Source organism: Lonchura striata, chromosome 4 (genome assembly GCF_050655825.1).
Source record: "Lonchura striata isolate lonStrDom1 chromosome 4, ASM5065582v1, whole genome shotgun sequence".
In the NCBI taxonomy this organism is placed as follows: Eukaryota; Metazoa; Chordata; class Aves; order Passeriformes; family Estrildidae; genus Lonchura; species Lonchura striata.
In genome coordinates, this window is record NC_140706.1 from 60,402,682 (window position 1) to 60,428,190 (window position 25,509).

General features: G+C 40.7%; 1 protein-coding gene across 32 annotated transcripts in view; it reads left to right on the plus strand.

Annotated features, from left to right (window-relative positions):
- MMAA (metabolism of cobalamin associated A) overlaps window positions 1-25,509 on the plus strand; it is a 56,693-nt gene that overhangs the window by 14,341 nt on the left and 16,843 nt on the right. For 2 of the 32 annotated variants that reach the window (XM_085579223.1, XM_085579217.1), the window contains exons 2-9: window positions 614-1,090; window positions 2,105-2,227; window positions 3,311-3,481; window positions 3,785-3,870; window positions 4,232-4,381; window positions 5,651-5,930; window positions 6,832-12,208; window positions 20,263-25,478. In XM_085579223.1, coding sequence (XP_085435349.1) covers window positions 670-1,090; window positions 2,105-2,227; window positions 3,311-3,481; window positions 3,785-3,870; window positions 4,232-4,381; window positions 5,651-5,930; window positions 6,832-6,872 — 1,272 coding nt within the window. In that variant the 5' untranslated portion in view covers window positions 614-669 and the 3' untranslated portion in view covers window positions 6,873-12,208; window positions 20,263-25,478. Of the gene's footprint in view, window positions 1-91; window positions 1,091-2,104; window positions 2,228-3,310; window positions 3,482-3,784; window positions 3,871-4,231; window positions 4,382-5,650; window positions 12,698-20,262; window positions 25,479-25,509 lie in introns of those variants that run through there. The other 30 variants (XM_085579229.1, XM_085579240.1, XM_085579238.1 and 27 more) reach the window with 30 other exon arrangements.

Below are 25,509 nucleotides of genomic sequence, written 5' to 3' on the forward strand. Positions count from 1 at the left end.
CGGGGATGTGCCGGGAATGGCAGGGATGTGCCGGGGATGTGCCGGGAATGGCAGGGATGTGCCCGCAGTGGCGGCTCTGCCGCGCCCTCGGCGCCGCCCGGCGCCGGCAGCGAAGCGGGAGCGGGGCTGGGGCCGCCGGTGCCTCGGGGAGGCTTCAGCTCTCCTGTTTATTTCTAAATGTTTTTGTGTCTGAACTCTCCCCCACCCCCCCGTTTTCCTCTTTCTGATTGAAATAAGTGCCAATATGCCCTCATCCCGAAAAATTGTTAAAAACAGCCCTCAGCATAGCCCGTCAAAGTAGAATATACCGCCCTTAACCTAAGTGTAAGGATTGAGTGTTCTGGATTCTAGTGTGCTGCTCTCAGAGCCTTATTTGAAAGTAGTTTTTTTTTATATTTTCATTTATGAAGTATGATAATAAAGAGATGCTGTGCCTTTGATTCTAGCGTGTTTTTATTGTGTCTGTTTAATGGGAAAAGGGGATGGTAATTTTTTTTATTCAAGGCAGTGGGTACAGATAAAACTAAAGCTGATGATCACAGGTGTACGTAAATTTAATTTGAGTCCTCACAAGTGCTTTGAGGAAAGTAAAAATGTTTTTCCTTCTCTTTAGGGTGTTGGCAAACAGAAGTGAACTGACAACTTTGGTACTTTTTAGTTCCAAGCAAGATGAAGATCCCCTGTTTGCTGTTGAGATTCTCTCGCTGTTATTTCTCCAGAAGAACTTACTCCGTGAACTTTGGCTTCACTTCCCGAGCAGATTTCCTGGGTGCTGGGTCTCTTGGGCCAGCACACCGCTGCCATACAAAATGGATTTGTTCATGGAATGGTTTGAGGAGAGAGCTGTGCCAGCAAGCAGCCCCTGAGCAGCAAGCAGAGGGACTTTCTGACCGGGAGCAGAGACTTGTAGACAGACTTTACCATGGGCTAATCCAGCGCCAGAGAGCCTCTTTAGCTGAAGCCATTACACTCATAGAATCCACTCACAGTGGGAAGAAGAAAGTAGCCCAGGTGCTCCTTCAGAAGGTATTATCCTACCACAGGGAACAAGAAAAGTTAAATCAAGGAAAGCCACTTGCCTTTAGAGTGGGTTAGTCCTTTTATGTTTTGTCTTGTCTAGTAGTTGCTTACGTGTAATTACTGTCCTCACCTTTTATTATCACTGTTGTTTGTGGTCTGTGGTCTTGGATTGTTATTTTTTTGTTGTTTATAACCAATCTAGATTACTTACTTTGTCCTGTGGAATTATGGCACGAGATGAAAAATGGTTTTGAAAATTATTTAGAAATTATTGTTGCTTCTTCAGAGTATTATCCATGGTGGGTTTTGTAACCATTGTGAGGTGAAACAGTAGTTCGTTTGCAGATTGATGCAGATGTCATCTACACTTAGGGAAAGATGTAGTCTAGCAGACCTGGTCTCTTCCCAAAGAAGGTAGTTTCTCAAATACTTCCTGAATCCCATTTTAGTCTACAGAAGGAAAAACATGCACCTTCCTGTTTTCTGGCCCTCTCTTAAGCAGCCTGATTTTTTGCTGAAGGAGACTTGAACCTGCTTCTCTTGGAAGCTGTAAAATATTTTTCCCTTGTGAAGAGAAGGATTTGCTAACATGAGTCATGCCCAGCTGTCTTCTCTCCTGCCCATACAAAGGTAATAAGAACAAGAACTGAGGCATGGGAATGAGAAAAGTTTGGTGCTAATCTTTGTGAGCTGTGACATGCAAATAAATGGCCTCATTTTTTTGAAAGAGCAGCTCTTCAAGGTAAGGGCTTGCTTTTCCTTTTGGAGAGTTTCTTTTGTAGTAAATCTGAAAAATTCAGTTCTAATATTTTGAAAGTTCTAAAGGAAAAGTCATATAGTATAAGTATTTTTATTTGGAGGGGAAGAAATAGATAAACCCAGTGTTACGTTGGTATCAGTGTGATGATGGGTGGTGAAGTGCTGCTGTGTTGCCAAGCTCCTATTTTGTTTTGGCATAGCTTTTATTTGCTTTTGTTGTGATGCTGTATTAAAGTATGAATTGTAATCAACGTAGATGTTGATGGTATTCATGAGATGTATTTTTTGTAACAAAATTTTTTTTCTTCCTAATGTGATTATTTAGGGTTGTCCGGTCCTCCTGGTGCTGGAAAGTCGACCTTCATAGAATGCTTTGGGAAGATGCTTACAGAAAGAAACCATAAAGTGTCTGTGTTGGCTGTGGACCCTTCCTCTAGTACAAGTGGTGGTGAGTGTGAATCAAAGTTTGAGTCAAGTTTCTAATACCTTGTCAACTACAGAAGTATGTCTTTGGGCCAAGTGAAAGAAAATTTGGTGCCTATAACAGTAAAATGTAAAATAAATCAAGTTTTCATATTTCTTTCTATGTGATACAAAATTGGAAAATAGGTATATGTGTTGTAATTCTTTCAGATTTTCTCTTTTCCAGGGTTCAAATGTTGGCTGACAAATTATTTTTCTAAATTTGAATTTTTTTTGAACTCGTGCAGGATTACTCATGGCAGGCTGCAATCTGTAACTCTCCATTAAAAAAATGTAGGGAAATTACAAGCTGACCACACCTGATTCGTGGTATCTCTGATACAAATAACACAATATTGATTTTGATTTTTCTGTAAGGGACCGTTTGTCATGCAGCATCATTAGTTTTTCCAGCTTCTGTGCTGTTAGAGGTGTGTAACTATTTATAAAGAAATAGCTAGAGCATTGCAATGACACAAAGCTAAGACATACTGTGTTCTTTAATGCATGCTTTCAGGATGCATCAGTAGAGTAGCAAAATGTGACAGCACAACTGCAGCAGCTGGAAGAATTGAGCATCTCTCATCTTTTGGAGTGTGTGTCGAGTGCGTAGATCTTGCTGAATCTGATTTGCAGATTGTCTGAGTAGAAGGAAGGCAGGGACACATGTCAGCTCTCTTAAAACATCCAGCATCCAGGTGTGTCAGAATCATCATGCACAGGGATTTGTCCCTTTGGACAGGAGCAGACAAGAATCGGCTGTGTGGCCTGACGTGTGGGCTTCAAAAAGCCATTCAGGAGTTGTAGAATTCATTCTGACCTAGCACGGATTTTTTTGTGTTTGGTAGCAGTAAGGTCTGTCTGTCAGGCCTTTGCAGCTTCTGAGAAGTAGAAGAACCAGACAGTAGCTTCCTAGTCCTCAGCTAAGTCTTGAGCAACTATGACTAGGATATTCTTATTTGATTGACTTTGTACAAGAAATCTGTCTTTCCTCACTCATTTATTGGTGTGGAGCGGGGAGAAGGGGGAGTGTGGCTGTGTTGCACTTCAGAAATAATTTAACATTAAGGTTCCCTACTGGGTGATAAAACACGGATGACTGAGTTGTCAAGAGACATGAATGCATACATCAGACCATCTCCAACCAGTGGGACACTGGGAGGTGTCACAAGGACCACAAATGAAGCCATTCTGCTCTGTGAAGGAGGAGGCTACGATATTGTTCTTGTGGAAACAGTAGGTATGTGCTTAGGGTTTGCTTTGATTTTCCTGTTGGGATATGAAAATAAGCTGTGCTAATAATTGCATACCTCTGCCTTGATTTTGCCTGTGTTTTTGTATGTGGTCACTGATTGAACACAAATACTCATTCTGTCTTGTTTTCTAGTCTTGTATGTCTTTTACTATACTGTAATGTTTCCTGTTGCCTTTGTTGTGTTAGTGGGATTTGTTCATGGGGCAATGCTGGCATCTATCACAATTACTGTCATTAATGGGACTGAAAGTTTGTAGCAAATGGTAAATTCTGAATTTAATTTTTTAGGTGTGGGCCAGTCAGAATTTGCTGTGGCTGATATGGTTGATATGTTTATATTACTACTACCACCTGCGGGTGGAGATGAATTACAGGTATTTTTCAGTTTCTCTTATTGGTTACTACCTGGGACTAGAAAGAGAAACTTAAATTCAGCATGTCGTATCTGTGCAGAAAGTCCATATCAATAGTGTTTTGTCCATTATACTGTTATTATTAAGTATTTTCAGTGTCTTCCACTTACTGCACAGTTAAGCTCCCTTTTTTGATTTTAAAAGTATTAGGATATAAACTTTTGATTCCCTGTGGTTGACTTTAACATGTTTACTAGTTATATATATATTTTTTGGGGGGGAAAACTAGAAACTACCAAAGCATTTTGACCCGCTTTTTGTGATGAATCAGCGTGTCACAGCCCCTCTGGGTACTCCTGATTTCTGTCCCTGTTGCATTTAGGGCATCAAACGGGGCATCATTGAGATGGCAGACCTGGTTGCTATCAATAAGGCTGATGGTGATTTAGTTGTGCCTGCCCGGAGGATCCAGGCTGAGTACATCAGTGCTATGAAGCTGCTTCGCAAGCGTTCAAAGGTTTGGAGGCCAAAGGTCTGTGGACTTCACTGTGTTTTGTGGGGATCCTTGGGTCTGGTTTGGTTTTGTTTGGGGTTTTTTTTTTTTGTATTTTTCCCTCCCAGAAAATGTGCTGAATTATTTAAATTTGGTATCTTCTCATCTAGCTGTCCTAGTCTCCCTGGGCTCTTTTTAAAAATTACAGTTGGTTGTTTAGTCTCGGTGTGCTGGAGAGGTGATTGCTACTGTCTGTGCCTCACCTCTGGTCTCCAGGTGTGCCACATGAAACACTGCAGAGCCAGTCCTCCTCCCCAGGACTCCTGCCCTGAGCTACAATCTCTGCACTAGCAGAGCTATTACTGACATTAGGAGTGGTGCAAACTTTACTTGCTTTTTGTAAACTGTTCATATCTAAAAATGTCCCTTAGTCTACTTCTCCCTCCATTTTAACTCTGAAGCCTGTGATTATCTTTATTCTTTCACTAGTTCATGTGTTTCCTTTATTGCTTTAATTTTTTTTAGTTTTTCACATGATAGAAATGGCTAGATAATTGGAATTCTTATCCTGTAGGTCTTCAGTTTTATTGCTGTATTTTATCTACTAAAAGGTTTTGGTGGATTTTTAAGGAGAAGATCCAGAGCTAGTTTTTAAGATGTGTATATAGAATAAGCACACACACACTCTCACTTCCTTTATAAATAAGCTATCTCTAAAGGAGGTTTGTTCTACTGTGGTATTGAAATTGACCCATTAAGGTGAGTTTAAATCAGCTGTGCTGCCTGAGGATTAGCCTTTCTTGAATTTTTTTTTTTTTTTTTAAAGACAATCTGTTCAATTTGAAAGATTGTGCTGAATTTCTGAAATATTACTGGCAAAATTAATTCCTGGTGTGGAAAGAAAAGACAAAAAAAAAAAAAAAAGACCAATCAAAAAATCCTTGTTTCTGGCATATTTTAAGTACAAAAGAATAGCTACCAGAATATGCACTTAACTCTGCATTTAAGTAAAAGAGCAATAATGTGCCTCTTAGCTGAAGGACTTGCTAAAAGTGATTCTCATAACAAGCAGCTGGACAAATATCCCAAGTAGTATGAATCTCAGGGTCTACTTCTAGTTAGTAGAATCCTAGATTTTTGGGGGGATTGGGGGGGAAGGCACAGAAATGCTTAGAGCCTCATGAAGCGAGTATTGAAGAAAGCTTCCCTCACACATTTCTTAATTTCCATTCAATCTACCTCATCCAATACTTGAAGCCTCCAGGCCAGCAGCTGCCTTGGCTTTGACAGTTCCTCTGAATCCCCCAGGTGATGCGCATCTCCGCCAAAACCGGGGAGGGCATCTCGGATATGTGGGATAAAATGAGCGAGTTCCGGGACCTCATGCTCACAAGCGGCGAGCTGCTTGCCAAACGGCGGAAGCAGCAGAAAGTGTGGATGTGGAACCTCATCCAGGAAAACATGCTGGAGCATTTCCGGAATCACTTGGCAGTCAAGGATAAGATCCCACTTCTGGAAGAAAAAGTTCTCAGAGGAGTCTTGTCTCCTGGGCTGGCAGCAGACCTGCTGCTGAAGGCATTCAAAGATGGTCTCTAAGCATTGTTTTCTACTCTGTTCTTGATATGTAAAAGTGAACATTAAATACACTTTTTCTATGTGTGGGTTCAGATGTTTTGCTGCAGCAGAAATGAATAGAAAACCTATCCAGTACTCAAAGAATTCTGTTGGACTCTGTATATGCAGTGATCATGACAATTCTAAACACTCATTAAGAGATTACTGCACACTATTGGAAAAAAATGAATTTTCAAATCTTCTATTTCTACATGCCGTAGATCTGTTGATAAAAACTGGATGCCCATGTAAAATGATTGGGTTTGGGGAGGGCAGGAGAGTGAGGTTAGTGGTGGTGCAGGGTTTGATTCTCATTGTGGGGTCATCTCAGAGCAGTTGACACTGCAGCTTTCCATTCTAATATAGCAGCAGCTGTTGCCAGAATGGATTGCATTTTCTTTCCTCACCTTGAGTGACAGCAAGAACATTGCACTGCCTGACAGCACCAGACCACAGCCTTAGTTTTAAATAAATTGTATGAATATAAATAGAACACAGTGGTGTTTGGTCCCTCTTTGGAAGCTGTAGTTAGTTATTACACACTGTACAGTAGGAGAAGGGAATTTTAACCATCTGGTTTCAAAATAGATGTTTTATTAAAGAGCAAAATGTAGTTAGAGTTTTTTTTTACATGCAGACATCAGATTGGACAAATGTTACCCATGATGTTTTAATAGCAAATGTCTTTATACTATAATTATTTGTCTCTAAAAATAATATTTTGTGGTTTTCTGATCTAACTTAGGTTTTTTGGATTCAAACAAAATGGCCAGTCGTGCTTGGTATTTTTTCTTTGCCTCTTGCAGAAGACAGGACTGCTTCCAACCAAAAGCATGTTTTATTTTCTATTTTCTCTTTCCTGATCCGTGATCTAGAAGGCAGAGCTCATCTGGTACCCACTAAATGTGAAGGATGAAGTGGAAAAGTGCTGATTTTTGGAGACCTGACAGTAAAAGCAGTAAAACAGGAGAATTTGTGAGCCTGTTGGTACTTAGATAAATTAATTTTAAAAGAAATATATCGGAAGTGATAATTTTCAAAGTTTTGATTTTCTGGACATGCATGTAAAAAGGTATGGTGACTTAAGCTCAATATCACCTGTTTGGCTTCTAGCAACCTAATTCCAGTATAGCAGTGAATTGGGTTACTTAAATCCTCTTTTTACCTTCATGATGTTTGGTTTTTTTTTTTCAGTGTTTTTTTCCCCTCAAAATATTTTTTCCTTTACCTTTCCCCTTGGTCCAGTTGTTACATAATGATCCCTTTTGCCTGCTAGGCGCTGTTTGCAGTGAAACACTAAGGAAGAGCATTGTGATGTTCTGGGGCACACAGTACAGCTGAGGCACTTCTTTGGTAAGAAAGTTTGCACTGGGGTAACTGGTGTTAGTGGTGTCCACAACCTAAATTGTCAGAACTTCTGAGCTCTGACCACTTACTCCTGTTTCTTAATCGCTGCTTTGGGGCTGCTGCAATCAGTTACAAAGAAGCAGCTGAAGGAATGTATGGAGTAGCAAAAGTACAGTGACTTCGTTATGACCATGCTGAATTGTGAGAGAAATGCAGTGCTTACAGTTTTTTTTTTATTTAAACAACCTCTATTGAATATGACAGAGAGTGCCCAAAACCAAAAGCAACGTCTTGTGTTCTTTGCGTCTTTTCAGCTTTAAGTATTTTTTGGTACCTTGTAGATGAAATGACAGTCAGGTAGGAAATTAATTAATGAGAGCAGCAGAGTTCTAACCAGTAAGTTCTCAATTTTTTGATAGTCCCCTTGTTTCAGGTGGCAGTTTTTGAGGTGACCTCATTTGCGTTTATCTGTTAGATCAAAACCTTATTATAGTTATTACTACTTCTGTCAGGACTGTTCATGTCTGTTATACATGAGCTGCCAAGTAAAACAGAACCTTCAGCTTTGTTTAAATGACACCTGCTCATGCAGAATATGTTGTACATCTTCTTCAGTATTTATTTTTTGGATGCAGATCTACTGATCCACTCAAGCCGTGGGCTATCATTATTTTCTCATTTTGTTGCTTCTTTTATAATATTGTTTATTTACAAATGAACTCTTAGCAAAAGTGCAATGGCTTAAGCATGTTCTTTGAACTGCATTTTCCTCTTATAGCAGAGCATTAAATGAAAATACGATTTGCCTTCTTTATGTATTCAGTTATGTCTCATGCTTCAATAGATGGAGTAATATCCTTATATTGAAAGGAGTGTTTGGAAATGAAACAGTAAATGAGGGTCCCTGTTTTGTTTTTCAGTGATTCCTCTACCAAACTGAAAAGCTGTCCTGTGTAAACTGTGAACTAAGCCTTCCATGTGCTAATGAAAACATTTGTTTTACAGCCTGTAAAATTTTGCTGTGATGAACAGCTTCTCAGTTTGTGCAGTTTTGTTCACGTTCTCATGGGCTGGGCAGGTGCATTGTTTTTAGAAGGACTGCAGAGCTTCAGCTGGTCAGCTACAATTCCATAAAATTCCACTATGTCCAAGATAGGGAAGAATGTTTCCAGCTCATCATTTTTAGCTCTGTGGATTAACTTGGCTAAAATGCATTAAAATATTGTTTTTCAAGTAAACAGCCTTCTGAAAAAAGATAGTAAACAAATCTGTTGAGTAGGATGTTGACATATTCTTAGTTTCTGGAGTTGTCAAGCTACTCTCATGTTAACACTTAAACCCACAGCTATTGCAGAATAGTAGGGGGAAATAATATAACTTCATGAGAAGCCAATAGCAAGATGAAGTTTGTAGCTGGAGGTATGACAAACTGTTAGACACACGAGTATGGGAGGTAAGGAATAAACTGGTTAGATACACAAAGTTGTTTTCTACAAAGTCTTGCAGTTGTCTATAAGTGTGAAAGTTTTCCCCAGGTCCCTGTGTAATAGAGGTTGCTGGTGTTTCACAGCTGGAGAAAACAAGTGTGGTGAGATCAAGTGATTTACCCAGGACTCTGAAACAGGTCAGCGGGTGTAAGGGTTACAGTTCAGTAGTCTTTACTGTGAGCCCCACGTATATTTACAGCCACGTTACTTAAGGTTGGAAAAATGCTCTTAGCAAGTTCATGCTCTTAGTGTGACTTATTCCTTTCATATCTAATCTCTCTGTTTTCAGTGACAGGACCCAGTGACCCCTTCTTGACTACTGTTCTGTTGTAATGTCCTGCTTTAAGTAATAAAAAACTTTCCTTTGATATCTAATCTGCCCTTGCCTTCTGTAAATGCATTACTTCCTGTTGTGCATGCTGCTTCAGCCTTTATGTTCTCCTCACACATTGCTTATTTGTGCAATCTGCAAAGTGTTGGCTGTTTGAGATTTTGGGGCGTGAAAGCTGAGTAAAGCTAAAGGATACAAAGGAACTTTTTTTTTTAACTGTATGCAAGCTCCCTTCCTAAAGTTTTCTTTTGTAATGTGGCAAGATTCAATTACTGCCTTGCTCTGTACTGGTACAAACATCCTTATTTCCTTTTTATTTTCCTTTCTCAGAGTGCTCTGTTGCTCCCCCTTGGATGCAGTCGATAAGTAACATACTCTATGAGTTGAAATGAGAAAAACATTTTTACAGAGTTTAGTGCTTCTGTAGTTATTCCTGCTGGACTGTTCTAATACATTTATAATTTGATGAAAGATTGAACAAAAGTTGATAAAGAGTGTATTTAAGGAAACATTAGTGTGCTCCTTGGAAGAGTTGACAGTCATCAGTGCACACACTGACTAGCAACAGGATTCCTCTTTGGAAAACCATCTACTCCACAGTCGTATTCCTTACAGTTTAAATAAAAGCAACCAAACCTCCTCATAATGGAACATTACCAGCATTTGTAAATTGAGAATAAAAATTTCAAAATTAAATACTCAGAAGCAATTAGAGTACATACTTAGAATGGAAGGATGACAAACGTACTCTGTTCCCTCCTGTCATACTAAGGCATGGTTCAGCTGATGAACAAGGAAAGAAAAGAGGGACTGACATCCATGACAGTGTATGGAGAAGGTATATTATGGAGCAGCAAGAGGAATACATATTTTTCTCTATTTTTCCTCCCGAGGGAGCATAAGAATTATCTTGGATAAGTCACTGTGAAGCCACAGAAACTGATGTGAGTGACAATGTTTGCTGTGTGAGGCTTACAAAAATTGCAAGTTCAACTCTGTTCCTGTCTTTTGGATTTGTGTGTTGCATAGGACCATGTGGCGCTTGTCCTTTGGCACTAGGTTGGTTTGTTTGTAATTGTGCTCTAAGTGGGGAATAGTTAGAAGTTCTTGTAGTTTGAGGAAGAGGTTGTTTACTTATAACAAATTAAAAGCTTCACCTTTCAGAATGCATGATACAATTCCTGTATTTTTCCTTAAAATACTGTGGCAAAGTGAGTTCCTGCTCTTTATCACTCTGTCTTTGTTTCCTCTTACAGTCTCTTCCACCGGTAGAGTAGCCTATAAAAGCTTTAGTTATGCACCTTTTAGCATTCATGAAGTTAATCTGGAACTGACAACACTTCTGCTTTGTTTCTTCAATTGAAAGTGACCACTGCAACCTAAAGATTACAGCTTGTGAGAAGCCAAAGGCCATTGCAGCTTCAGAGGCCTGGGCTGACCTGCCCTGTGCGGCTGCAATGGCTGGGGATGCCGCTGTGTGTCTAATGAGAAGTTGCTGCACGAGCTGTGTGGCTGGGAGCAGGGCACACTCACACTGCTAAAGGTTTTCTCCCGGCCCTGAATCTGCGATCCTGTTTGTAGTTCTCTAATTGCAGCCAGCAGAAGACAAGGGTGATGGTGGTTTTTATGACTTGTTGCTTAGCAGCGTTGATCAACAAAAGTACAACCTTTTCTTTTGCTGTAACCTCGGTGAACCCGGGCTTGGACGGAGCTCACCAGCGGGGAACAAGGGTTTCTGAAGCTGTGTGAAACTCCTGTGCTGTGCCTTGTTAGCATAGAGGGAAAGCATCTCTTCTTGACCTCTTGGTTACCTTTGCCCTTTACTCCTCTTTCTCTCTCTCACCAAATCTTAGAAGAAAGCTGGCAACGTTCTAGGAAGGTCTGGAGAATGGGAAATAGAGGGATAAGTCAGCTATACTAAGATGTATCCTGCCTCTTTTCAGGAAGAGCAGCTAAGCTGGTTCCCAGTCTGTGATGTCAGACCCTCCTCTCATGGAAGGAGAAAGACTTCAGCCATCACAGTAAGGTCTCTTCTTATTTAGAGAAGCTTTCCTAGTATTTCAGAGTAGGCAAAATAATCCATAGAGGAAAGGGCAATTAGGGCGCTAAGAATTTCTTGGTTTACATCTTTTAGAAGGGATTTCACAAACTGAACCAGAAGTGGTATTGAATGTGGCTGAAAATGATTGAGGGTCTGCACTGAATGTGTGCCTTTATCTGATCAAATCTGACAAAGCCTGTAAAACAAGAGCAAGGAGTAAGTTGCTTGTTTCACCTTAACTCTAAACTGTAAATTGTTAGTCTGTCTGGACAAAGGCTTTTTAGTAACACCAGAAGCTGCAACATTTAATGTGCCTTAGCACTTAAGAAGCTTAGACCAGGAGCGTTTACTGTTGCTCAGATGTTTGTCTTTCACACCTAGATCTGAATAAGAAACAGATGAGTATTTGTATACCTTTTCTGCCAGAAATGTTGTTATCCTGAGCCGCCTTTATGCTCATGGACACTGGATTACTGTACCTTGTCAGTGTGGTGGTTTTCTCCTTTCCACCCTGTCATCTCCCGCACTGACCTCTCCCCTTTATTCATTGGTGGCTTTTCAGAGCACTACAGGTCAATGTGTTAAAAGGTCAGCATGTGTTTCATAAGCCTGTTAAGCTCTCATGTCCCTCCTCTTCTGAAGTTTAAAGAGAAACTCTGCTGTTCAACTATCCCAATCTTGTAAAATTCGTGGAGATTACTAATATTGCTGTAATTGCTTAATTGAGATCAGATAGATCAGATGTTCATTCCAGAACAGGCAGCTACATAAGAAACTGGCTTCTGCCGCAAGTGCCATGTCAAAAGCCTGGCAAGTGCATGGTATCTGACAGAGCTCAGTCAAGTCATAATTAGAAGTGGGAATAGGAATTACATTGCAAATATTGTTCTTTTTTTTTTTTTTTTTTTTTTTTTTAATATTGCATGAATCTTAACCAAATTATCCACCTGGAAATCCTGACTGGTATCTGAGACTGAGAAGAACGACTTTTCATGCCCTTGCTTGATGAACGTGTTCATCCAAACAGGATTTCTTTATTTTGAGCTGTGAGTATGATTTGTCTGTCTTTACTGAACAGCTGCTAATATCTGATATCTGCAGGACTCAAAACAAGAGGCTGAAGTAATGTTCTTAACTTCGGATTTACAGGAGAAGTGGGGAACTCAGTATCAATAAGCTTTTAGAAACAGTTTCAGTAAAAGTAAAAAAACCCTTTTTTGTTGTTTATGAGTTGTACGATGCAGCATTTATAACCAGACTGGTTCTTTCTGTGTGCAGTGGCAATAGAAATTGATTATATTTGAAAATTAATATTTCAGGCTTCAAATATTGTTGTCCTTCACTTTTCCTTTTCACTATCATTAGCATGTGACAGTCTTAGAAATGAAGGAGTCTTTAATGTGGGCTTCTTTAGTACTGTCATTTCCACACTTGCAACAATGGAGCAGAGCAGGCCTACTGTACAGCATTAGTATGGCTAAAAGCCACTGAATGCTTTATTTCTGTACTGACATTAAACAGGTATTTTGAATTATGGTGCGTTGAAAGTCCCAGTTTCATGTCTTGCACATTGCATGTGGCTTTCAGTTTAGCTGGAGACAGTGCTCCAGACACTCATTTTCACCACACAATTCCTTCCATGTTAGAAATGCTGCTGCCTCTCCACACCCTGAGGTCGGGAGAGGTCAGCAGTGGAGCATGTGCCTACACGTGATGGAGTAAGGTCCTAGAATACAGGCTGCCTGAGGTTTGTCCTGCTAGGCAGGTCATTTTTCCTTTTTTGGGGTGGTAAACTTCATATGCAACGAGACAGGAAATTTCAGAGGGAAACTGGGATAATTAAAATAAACTTGTCTGGCCCATTGCCAATTCTTTCATCTCAGAAAACATTGCTGTGGAGACAGGCACAGATCTTATAAATTAGTCTACTCTGACTAGCTCTCATCTGACATTTTTGGACATTGAACCTTAATGAACATCTAACATGCAAGAGCATTTCTGTGGGACAGTTAGAATACTTTTGTTTTCATAAGTTTTTTTCTTTATTGGGTATTCCTTGAGATTAAGGCTGGACTAAGTGGATCCTCAGGTTAGTGTGGTATTTCCTTATGTAGATTGCATCACAAAACCACTCAGGAAGAAGACATTTTTACGAGCAAGACTTGTATAAATTAAATTACAAAGGAAAAAAATTTGCCTGGAAAAGCTGAAATAGAGATTTAAATACTGTACAAACTGGATAGAATTAAAGCTACTCTTGTTTTTCAGTTTATAAATCTTGAAGCCATAACATTTTATCCTCCTGTGTTTAATCTAGAATGTTAGTAATAAACCACCTTGTCTGCATGCCAAGAGATTGCCACCGAGAGGAACAAATTGCTGCTGATGACAGGGGTAAATCTGGTTATTCTGAAAATTATTCCTCAGGCAGCTTCTCTTAACTTCATTTTCCAGATGATTCCTGACGAATCATTGGCAGCAACTCGGAGAGGAAACAGTTGCTCAGGGTTCTGCTGTGCTGACCCTGGTGTGTGCCTGGGAGCTGGCTGGGGACATCCAGGAGCCGAGCCATAGGTCTCATTCCATACATCCCCTGAGCAGTACTTATGGAGAGCCCTTAGATGGTGCTGTATGGCAGCGCTCGGCCCGCCGGCACCTCCGCTGCCTCAGGGATGCCTGTGCCCCACCTTAGGGCTCGCATTTGGCCACAGTTCAGTCCGAAGAAGGTGAAAAAGCAATCTCTGGGCACTGTTAATTAGGATGAGTAAATGAAATCTGTCAATAGAGACATATTAAATATTAAATTCAAACATGGATTTCAATAGCTGCTGTAATTTAATCCTTATAAACTTGAATCATGTCATGCTTAAACTTCCATGGCAAATGTATTGCTCTCTGTCTGTAAAACAAAGGGCTTTTAAATAATAGTTAAGGAGTTTTTAAAGGGCATTTGAGGATCATCCTGATGGAAGAATAGTGCTCACCCTGGGAACTTCCTCAGGCAAATAAGGGTGTGGTGGTGTGGCTTTCGGGTTACATCTTCGAGACCGTGAAACTCTATTTCTAAAGAAGTAGGGATGCAGATTTAGGAATTTGAGTTGTGATGTCAATTACAATGGAATTGAAATGGAATTTCCTCTAGCAGGATGGGTTTCAAGCCACAAAGTAAATTTTATTTGGAAACTGTTGGTTAAATTATTAGAGGGTTATTAGACAACTCTCAAATACTGATGGTATCTTTTGTAACAACACAGGAGAGAAGTTAGGTGTTGAAAACAAATTGATCTCTGCCCCTTGGAAAATAATTGTGACTGGTTTTTTTTTCTAAGTTGAGAATGTAGCCTTCCTATAGCTTCACTGTGCGCTCATGCACATTCCTGTATTTTGTTAGTGTTTTCCACCTGTTCCTGCAGCTTGAGGGGGTTAAGCCTGGGAATATTCTGCCAAAGCAAATGAAATATGAAATAGTTCATGTTTTCAGAATGACTTCATTTAGTCATGACTTTTATTTATTTAAAGTGAGAGAGAAAGAGCTTGTGTTGTTACAGTCTCTGCTCTCTCTGCTCTATTTTTTCAATCTCTGGAACTTCCTATAACCCAGCTTTTCTTTTTTGACATTTGAAATGTCCCAGGCTGCATAAACTGAGCATCTGCTGTGTGTTCCTCTCGTTCCAGTAATTCTCATCCTGTGGTTCCTGTATGCTGTTATTTTAGGTGTATCCTTTACCATTATGTGGATTGTTAACATTACCCTGAATTCTGCTGCTATGTAGGTGGGACCAAGCACTGAGATTTTCTTTGAGTTGAGAAAGAAACTCTGGCTTGAAAACACTGACAAGTTACTGGGTGGTGATTTGTAGCTTAAAGTTGGTGGCTATAAATTCTCACCTGTGAAAAGTGAACCTTGTAGCTCTGCACAATATGTTCTTCCAGCTGCAGCTGAATTTCTGCACTGTTAATATCCTTAAGCAGCTGCAGCAATGTGTCACACTGATCTGGCATTTTCCATACCCAAAGCTCTGCTTAAATATTTGAACTTAGTAAGGCACTCCATTGAGCTGAGAGGGAGGCCAGTGTCGCTACAGCTTTATAGAAAAAGAAACAGCACCTGGGAGGTTAAAGCCACTTTCCCTCACCATGCAGCAAGTCAATGGCAGAGCTGGAATTACAGCTCTGGAGGTTCCTGGCTCGTGCTACACCAGGCTGTGGAGTAAGGTCATTTCCCAAAATAGTGCAGGTTTGTTATTGATAATAGGGCAACAAAGGGCTCTAGATGTATTAATAGGTAACTGTGTGCCAATCTTAGTAATACATAATTTAGCAACCTTGCAAAATGTGCTACATCATATTTTTCTGCAGCAGTATCACTTTCAGTTAGTTTTGTCTGCTTTACTCTGGATAGGTACTTTTGTCTTGGCTCTTCTAACACAGTTTTATTTAAAGTAAATAGGGACATTTACTAAGTAGGCATGAAAAGCCTCCTGATTAGCAGCCACATTAAACTGCAATATCCAGCTCACCTTTCAGGTCAGCACAGTTCCTCTGCCCCTTGGAAGCCACTGAGCACAGCTCTGTCTGCCTGTGGAGAACAGAGAGGTGACAGGGGATTTTGGTGGCAGTCATACCTGGCAGTGCAGGAGCTGGGGTTCAATGATGGGAGCCCACAGGGCTGCCAGGTTTGCTGATGGCCTTAGGCCTCCTAGGGAGGCAGGCAAACCCATCCCCACCCAGTGGGACAGAGTAGAGGATGCCAATACTTGTGAAGGGGTTTTCACTGAGATTTGGTCCCAGCTGTGCCTCACAAGACCTTGGAGATGGGGTATTTGGTAGCAGTTGTTGGATCTTGTAGATTTCTACTTCATACTTTTATGAAATGCTGTTGATCCCCTTTGAACTCATGTACTTCAGCAATGTACTTACCAAAGGATTTTGTTTCTTCTCAGAATTGATTATTTGACCTGCTAGGTTATTCAGCAAATTGAAAAGTGCTATGCAGGATACAAGTTTATTTTTTCACCTGGATCTATGCAATTGAAAGAAGAACAAAATGGTATTTTGCCTTAGCCAAATCTGAAGAATTCCAGTGAATAACGATGGGAAGAATGACAATGCAAATAGGTATTGAATCAATTTATTTGGTCTCATTAGGGTTTGAGTTTGGGTGAAGAGTCTCCAAACAGGGAAACATCAGGAAAAGAAATGTGGAAGCCAAAATGTGTAAGGAAAGTTAAGCATAGCACGTGCAGCATCCAGAGATGGCAAGGGTGCTGTTCTCTCCTCTTCATGTCTGTGTATACATGTATTTGAATTAACAGAGCAATGTGAGCTTTATGTGCTGCATGTGCCTTTTAATGCTTGTTGGTTGAAGTAATTGGATCTATTGTGGGCATTGGGAATGGCAGCTTGGCTGTTAAGGTCACTGACTTGTGAACATGACCTTCTGGAGGTCAAAGCACTGGAGAGCTTGCTCTGTTTTATTCTCAGAGGTACCAGCCATAATAGTCATTGCTTTGAAAAAGCAATGTCAGTATTCCCTGCCTTTATCTAGTTTGTTGTTTGTGCTGAATTGTGATTGTTTTGTTCTTGTTTTAATAATTTATCTCTTAAACTATCTTCTGGTGGATTCATAGTTTTTGAAATTTGGTTTCCTTCCCCCCCCGCCGTGTGTGTTTTGGTTTGGTTTTTTGAACAACAGTTGAGCTTTCACAACTGAAACTGGTTGATCAGAGATTGAATTGTAAATCTTAGTGGGTTTGAGTGATGTTTGGTACTTGATTTGGCATCCTGCTTTCATTCCTGCAGATGATGAAGTCAGCCAGACGTAGTCAAGCAGTGCCACACAGGAAAACCAGTACACTTTCTGAGAGAGATGAAAACCCCTTCTTGTGATTGAGGCCAAATGATTAATGGCAAATGCTAAAGGATACATAATTTCAGCCTTGACTACATCTGCCTTCCCTGCTAGGGAACTCAAGAGAGGCCCGAGTAAAACATCCTATAAAAAAAGAGACAAAAGATCTCTCTAGAGTGTCTCAGTTCATGCTCTTGGTCTGGAACATGCTTGAGTTCTTGTGCTAGAAAGGGAGGTTTGTATTTTCTGGCATCAAATGCTTTTGTGGTTCTTCACAGTGTGAATCCTTTCCAGGAGCTCAGAGAGTTGCTCTCAGTCCTCAACTTTCCCCGTACAAACCTGTCAAAACATACAGGATTAAAGCACCAAGCATGGCATGGAACAGCCCATGGATTTTGTGGCATCTGGATTGGCTGGACCTAGAGCAAAGCAATCATGGTGCTGGCAATTAGATTGCCTACTGTAAAATTCCTGGATGGTTGACATGGGGACAGTTGTGCTTTCTCAGAGCCTCTTTAATTCTCCCTAAAAACTCATCAGAATCTAACTATCATGTTGCCCCTATCAAAGATTCTGTTTTAGGTGATTTGAATATGTTTTTCCCCCAGTCTTTAGCCTTCTTGCACCACACTGCTCCTTAAAAATGCTCACATTACCAGCTGAAATTTTCATCTGCTATAGGAATTCTGTTTGGGACTATGGGTGGGCTTGCTTTGTCTAGGTAGTGGTGTTGTTTTTTTGGAGTTAGGAGAGTTTAAACCTCCTCAAAACTGAGCTGCTTACAATGGATTTGAGTATTTTTATGTCTTGCTAGAGAGCCTTATTTTTTTTGTGCCGCTCTGTGGCTTGATCAGGGCAAGCAGCACGTTGTATATCTGCCTGCGCTTGTTTGGAATTGATGCTGTGCCCTGGGTGTTGTGCACTGATTTACAGCTGAGGTAAAAAGAACAACCACTTGTTACCATCTTTTTTTTTCCCCTCTCCTCAATGTGTCAAACTGCTCCATGGTCCCATGGTCCTTCAGAAGCAAATCGGGCTACTCGGAACCAAGGGAAAAAAAAATTGTGAGCAGAGTCCTAAATCAGATGTCTCAGGTCTCATTTCCTTCAGGGTTCTGCATTTCTGACTCTTTTTGGCAAGGGTTTTTTCACTGCTTTGCAACAGGCAAGAGGTACTGAGGATATAAAATGTTTTGTTGCTGGAGAAGAAGCAGGACTGGGAAAGTAAGGAGTTGCAACTGTTGTGTAAATAGCTTTAAGGGAATAACTTTTTTGAAGAGGCTTGTTTGTGGTTAAGTAGTTCAAGGCATTCTCTTAGTCAGGAAACCTGTTTTCTGTAGCCCAAACAGATTAAAATCCACCTGGATCATCTCACAAACACCTTTTTTTTTTTTTTTCTGGATATCTTTTGTTTATGTGGTATGGCCTTGCTATAACTATCCATTTCTCAAAGCTTTCTTCTGCTCACGCTTTTAGATTTTTATGAAGGTGTATTTGTATAATTCACACAATAAATTGTATTGTGTATTGTTCTCCTTTTCCTTATTTCTCCCTGTAGATGGAAAGCTGCTAGAGCTGGGTTGAAATCCATGCTACCTTTAATTACTAAGGGCAAAGTCCTGCTTTTGCAAAGCACTTCTCTCTCATTTCTTTCCACTCTGTATCTTTCCATCTCTGTCTTGTGAGTTGTTTAGCAAAGGCTGGCAGACCCCTTTCTAGCCTGGCAGGGGCACCTCACAGGTGCAGCCCTCTTCACCACTTAGATAAGGGAAAATGCATTTTTCATCTGGAGCTAGAAAATGATCTACACTATAGTCCCTTGCTCAAAATCCAGGCTGTTTCTCTTCAAGAGATGCTGAAATTGTATCGTGCATCTGACTGGCTGATGCCACAGTATGGAGCCTTTATTTATAGATGTGTATAAATAAAATCAATCGTCCTCTACAAACTGTCAAATTGTATTTCCCAAGAGCTGAGGAGTCTGCAGTTCATTAAAGCTGGAGATAATGGATGACCCCAACTCTCTAGAAAGAGCACCTTTTTTTCAGAAAGACTGGTTTGTTTTTATCTGTCTGCAGATATGAGTTGTCTACAGTTTTTTTCTTGAAAAAAAAATGAAAATATTGTTTTTGATGTGTCAAAAAAGTTACTGCAGGATGGTATGTAGTGTAATTATGTTAATTTGTGTTATGAATTAAAGAGATCCTGAATAGTTGAAGGTGTATGTGGTGATATGAGCACAGACAAACCAAGATGTGCAGGCAGGGGATGAGGAAGGGGAATTACTTAAAGAAGGTGTTAATCTTCTGACATTTGTTCAAGGGAGGGAGTAGATCATTGGCAGCAGGTGCCCTGAGCACTTGGTATGGCAGGCTGCTGTTCACCTTTTTGGGATGTGGGTTTGAATTACATTGTTCTGTTTCATCATTATCAGGAAAAAAGAACCACATTTGGAACTGAAGTACCTCAGGGTTAACCCCCATGCCTTATAAATCAAGAAAAAAAAAAAAACAATTGCTTGTCTTCATGGCCAGCCTATGAGACATGGAGGCTGCATTACCCATTTCCTAGTTAAGCTGCATTAATCTGTTTTCTGACTCCTTTCATGTCCAAAAAAACCTGCAGCCCCTGTCAGGGCACAGCCATATTGATCTTGCTGATGAGAAAGGGCTGGTTTCAGGACCCTCCAACAGGTCTTGATTAGAGTCTGGAACTCCTGCCTCTCCATTCCTGGAGAGTTTTATTGCCAGTCTCAGCTCCTCCCTGTAATGAACTGAAGACTGGATAGGGTCTGGCACATGCTTAATTTTCCACTAGCAAGAGAAACTGTGCTAAATGCCAAGAATCCCCCAAGATCTGTAGGGCTGGGCAGATGGATGGTGTGAGGACAGGCTGCTGTCTTCTGTGTCCTCTGCTCAGGGTCCCAGATTGCCTGCTGGAGTCGAAGAGGGTGAGACTTTTCCCCTGCACTTAGCAGCAGTCTCTGTCTGTGGAAGGTTTCCCTGTGTTCTCTCACCTTGCTGGGAGACCTTTCAAAGATCTTTGGAAGAGGTGGGAGGGTATCTTTCCTTGAGGGTAGCTTTCTTTGCTGGCTGTCCCCTTTATAGCCAGGAGGGACAGGGTAAACAAAGATACTGTCAGAATTCAGGTTGAATGCATCCTTGGGATGGTGTAAGATGTCAGATTTCACTTGGCTTGACTGACAATATTAGTTGTGTTCCTGGGTAAGGTTTTTTTCCTTTTTTGTTAGCAGGAAAAGAGTCTCAGAAAGTCCCTTTCAGAAAGCTTGTGAAGAGATGATGCAAGGAACTTGGCAGTTTTACATTGGAAGCAAGATAATTGATTGGAGTTTGCTATGACACTGCAACTTGTTACAATAAGCAGTCAGCCCTCTGCAAAAGCAGAGCAAGAGGAGAGCAGGTCTGTGCACTTCTGCTGGGGTGGAAATTCTCTGGCTTTCAGTGTTTGCACAGTGAATTCAATGTCAACATACTTACAGACAGCAGATCTCAGAGGAGTCAGAGGTAAGTAGCCTGGCTTTTTTGAGGTTTCTAGAAAGAGCTGCAGAGCTAAGGGATTTCTTCTGAGTTTTTGGCCTGTCATGAACTGGCAGATGACATGGGAGGAGGCAGTCCCTGGTCATCTGGCAGTGCCAAGAGCAAGCTTTGAACCATGCAAGCTTCTGGCGGATTAGGAAACTTTCCCACTAGACATTTCAGGGTCCTGGCCTCTTGGCTGCCAGTGACAGTTTTGGGTGATATTTTTATTTATATCTGGTTGCTACTATCGAGTTGTCTCAGTTCCTCTCTTAGAACTAGCCCAAGAAACTGAAAAAGTTCAATGGGAAGCAGATTTTCTGAGCACTGTAAAACTGTACCCCATCCGTTTTCTTTTGGCTCTCTAAATGTGGAGGATTCTTGAAATCTCTGCCACCAAATAAGGGCCTGGATCTTGACAAGCTATTGATTAGGTGACAGAAAAAAACAACCTAATGACAACACTCATGTGACTTGGGCTGAATGGCAAATACAAAAGTTGAGTGCAGTTATTAGTTTTAATAGACTAGCCACAGGATAGTAACAGTGTGAAGATGGGGAAGAAGACTGACCTGGCTGCATAGGGAGCTTTTGGTGAACTCAGGGAAGAAAAATAATTTCTGACCTTTAGAAGAAGAGGCAGACAACTCAGGAAAAGTACAAGGATGTCATTAGGTCACGTAGAGAGAAAATTAGAAAGGTGAAAGCTCAGCTGCAACTCAATCTGGCCTTCCCTGTGAAAGATAATAAAAAAGTGTCTAAATAAATTCATTAGTAATAAAAGGAAGGCCTTGGAGGTCTTTTCCCACCTTAATGATTATAGGAGTCTGTGAAATGAAATACATTTATCCTTGAAACATGATACCCTAATTTTTGTGAAGTACTTAAATTCACCCTCAGTTATATTTTTCTGGTTGGAGTTGCTGGAGGACTGAATTTCCTGGCTCTAACTTCGAGAAATCTGTCACTTTGAGTAGGAATGAAACTTGACTGATGCAATCTTATCACAGTATCACCATATAAATGGATCTTATTTATTTTTAATTGAAATGTCAACTTAAAAGATGCAGTGCATATTTTTAAATCACACCGACATTATATTTAGATATTTTCATTAAGTTCTGGGTATGCAGAACTTAATACTGCATTAAAATAGGGAGCTAAGTATAAAACCATGAAGTCTTAATGTTTGCTTACTAAATATTCAGTGTGCAAGTGGGCATTGCTCTGGTAACACCTGTGAGTAGAGCTATTCTGGTACATTTAAAAAGTGTCACTGGCATGAGTGACAGCCACCAATGTATTCATATTGCTTCAGAACCCTGCTGATGGAAGGAACTTTCCTGCACTATTTATCTTTACTTACATTCCCGTCCCATTTAAAATGTTTTTCTCTGTTTCAGGAAAGAAATATCCAGTAATTTTTATTATTAAAACAAGCCCTGCTTCTAATTCTGCACACTATGTACTGGAAGCCTGGATGCCAGGGAAGTGTTAATCCCTGCAGTGAAGGAATACCAGACGTGGATAATTCAGTTTGTCTTAATTTGTTTTGCTGGTTTGAGCCTGGAGCAGGGCCTAGACCAGGCTCATGTGGTAACCTGTGGCAACTTGAGGCAGTGAGAGCAAACTGGGAGAAACCTGCTCCTGTTCATTGATGCAGTCTAGCATCTCTGGCTCCAGAGTCCTACCCACCCATGTGTGAGCACTTTCGTTAGGGCTTTGACCCTCCCATCTGGCTTCCTGGAAAATCCCTTAAAAATCAGATTCTTTGGCCTGGCTTGTGAATAGCAGGGAAAGAGTCAAGAAAGTATTTGATGCTTTGTTGACCAGCCAGGAAGCAAGGCCTATTTTTGGGTTTGGTCACCTTAGGCTGTGCTGCAAACATTGGCATGAAGGTCTAGGGGCTCAGCGAAAGAACATTTTTCTCTTTTTTATTTAAACAGGCACATTCCCAGAAGAGTTACAATCCAGGGTTTACACTTCTAGTGAAATGCTGTCTGAGAAGTGCTGTAAAAAGAAAGGTAAGTGATAGAAACTAGAGGTCTGAAAAGTAAAGTAGAGCAGAACTAAATGCAAACAGAAGAGGAACTTCTACTACAGAAACTTGGAAGTTTTTAAAAATTAATTACAGTCTAAACTGGAAATAAAACTGGGGGATACTAACTTTTTTTGAGTTGTGCCATATGTTGATTTTAATCATGATTAAGGTGGAGTGAAACAGAACAATTATGAGGAAAACCAAAACAAAGCAAAATCAAGCATGGAAACCCTTCTCGATTTAAAATAGGGAAATAGGCTGTCATATGCTGCAAAAATAGTGCCATGCTATCACTTGATGCTCTGTTCTTCTCCTGTACAGTTGTTGGGGGGGTTCTTTTTTTTACTTAATGAAACATTTCCAGTCAGTGTGTTCCCCCACCCCTACCACTGCTCAGTTCCAGCACTAAGTTTCCTTCCCTTTCCTTGTCATACATGTAAATCAAACCCCTGACAGGTTGGTCAAAGGCAGGTGTTGTGTCCATGTGGAAGCCCAGCAGCTGCATTCCTGATGTACTGCCTGGAATCCACCTGGATGGCTTTCTAGGATATGTTCCCAAGAGCTCTGCAAGGAGCCCAGCAGCCAGGTAAAATCCCAGTATTTGGTTCAAATGGAACCTGTGAATTCAGTCGAGGTGTGCCCCATCCCTTTTCCAAGGGCTGTGCTGGACATTGAGGCATCAGCTGCCCCATGTTCAAGGTTAGCTGTTAGTTCAGGGATTTTTAATTGCATCTCAGGGAGTTTTTAAAACTTTGGTGAAAGAGAAGATGCCTTTTTCCTCTGCAGACTCCTTGAGTGCTCTGCACTGGGGAGATGATGTTCCATTTGCTGCAGCTCCACAGACACTGTGGTGGCTGGCAGACTCCAGGCAGGAGTGATTGCCCTGGTGTTTTATTAGCTACCAGAAAATATATAGCAGGGAAAGAGGCCATGGAGGCTCCAGCACAGTCTGCCTGAGCTCTGACCCCTCGGGCAAGAGGCTACATTGCTTTTACAGCCAGCACTTAACCTTGCTGCTAAGACTTGTCAACAAGGAGGCCAATTAGCAGCAGATAAGATGGTGGGTGATATAATGCAGATGTCTGTCTGTTAGGAGTATAACTGATGTATTTTTAACACAAGGATCTTAAAACATGGCTCTGCATAAATGATGCCATCCCCTCCACTGTCGAGAAGCCCTCTCGACAGTGGAGTTACAGAAAATTGTAGGTTTGTTGTTTTAGTTTGGTTTGGCTTTTTTTCCCTCCAGTAAATTCTCTCTTAAAGCCTTGTTCTGCTAGGCTCATTATGACTATGGCATGTGTAGGATTGTAAGAAATAACTATGAAAAAAATGACAATTTTAGGCTTATTTTTTTCTAAACATAGGTTAAAAAATGTACATAGATTCAGAATGAAAACAGGGCACTTCTTGTTTTCCTGAAAGAGTCAGTACACAACTGGAGCTGTTTTCTGTAATCAAACATCATTATTGGAATATTATCAGAAAATACATACTAGGGAAATTTGAGTTGATTAAAATCATGCAGGCCTACAAGGCTGTTATAGCCTCCTGCTGCAAAGGGCAGGGGCTTCTTATCACATCTCAGCATGCCACACTAACACCCCTATTTGGGGGATCACAGGGGTTTTCTATCAGACTAAAGCTACAGGGGCTGATTGCAGGCAGTTCATGTTTTGGTTGAGACTGGCAGTCAGAATAATTCAGTAAGATAATTCAGGGCTCTCCCAGCTTATTTTAAGTAATTCTTCAGTCTGGTTTTAGTGATTTAGAACTTATTTAAACAATTAAGCGACTTTTTCATAGAATCACAGAATGGTTTGCACTGGAAGGGACCTTAAAGTCATTCAGTTCCAACCCTCCTGCCACGGACAGGGACACCTTCTGCTGGACCAGATTGTTCAGAGTCCCCACCAGGCTGGCCTTGAACATTTACAGGGATGGGGCATTCACAGCTGCTCTGGGCATGATTTGCACGATTGCCTTTTAATTGCTAGGATAACTATTAATGTCTAGTGCAAAAAACTCCACAGAGAGTCTCTTGTATATTTTCTATTAGAGGTACAACGTGGGCAGGAAGAGAGAGACACACCATCACTTACCAGCTCTGTGTCAAAGCTTTTGTATCAGCTAGTCAGCAGCAGAAGAGGAGCAGTGCATTCCAACAGCCAGCAACCTGTACAAGGTACTGATAAAGGCCCTGAAAATTAGTATTTACATCTCAGGAGAGTAGAAATAATGTAAGAAGTTTTTTCAGTTGAGTAGACATTAGCACTGCCCTAGCTGCAAGAAAAAGGCAGTCCACATGTATTTAGTGTTAACATTAATATATCTGAGGATAATTCTTATCTAATGAACACCCAGATTATTTTCTTTCCTTGGTTAGTGTTTAAGTAGTCTAATTTTCTTTGAAGATGTTGAGTATCTTTTCTTGTTCAGTGGAGTCAATAGTACCTTTGCTTCTTGGAAATTGTCTGCTCTTAGGGTTTCCGTCTTTAGTGTCCTCTGTGCATTTTAAATGTTCCAATAATCTGTGGTTAATAACAGGTTTTTCTAAAATGCTGATAAAATGAGTACACAATATTTTTACAATTAAAAATAAATTATTTTCATGACAGTGTTTTAGTGCACTGTGTTCTTTCATTCACTGCTTAGCTCATCTTTAATGAAATTTCCTTGACTTCGTTTGGTCTACTTCCAAGCAAGAGCAAGTCCACCAAACTACTGCTTAAGGATCTGATTTTTTTGAAATGTGTGACTGAAGGAAGGACAGAGTGCGCAGAAGAGGAATTATCCCCCTTGCAGGACTGACCTGGAAGGTTGCTACAAGCCCACAGAGTGATGTCCTGGAGCTGTCCTCGGACTATTTGCTGTATTTCCTCATCAGGAGTAAGACACAGAGCTTTCCTTTACAATTTCA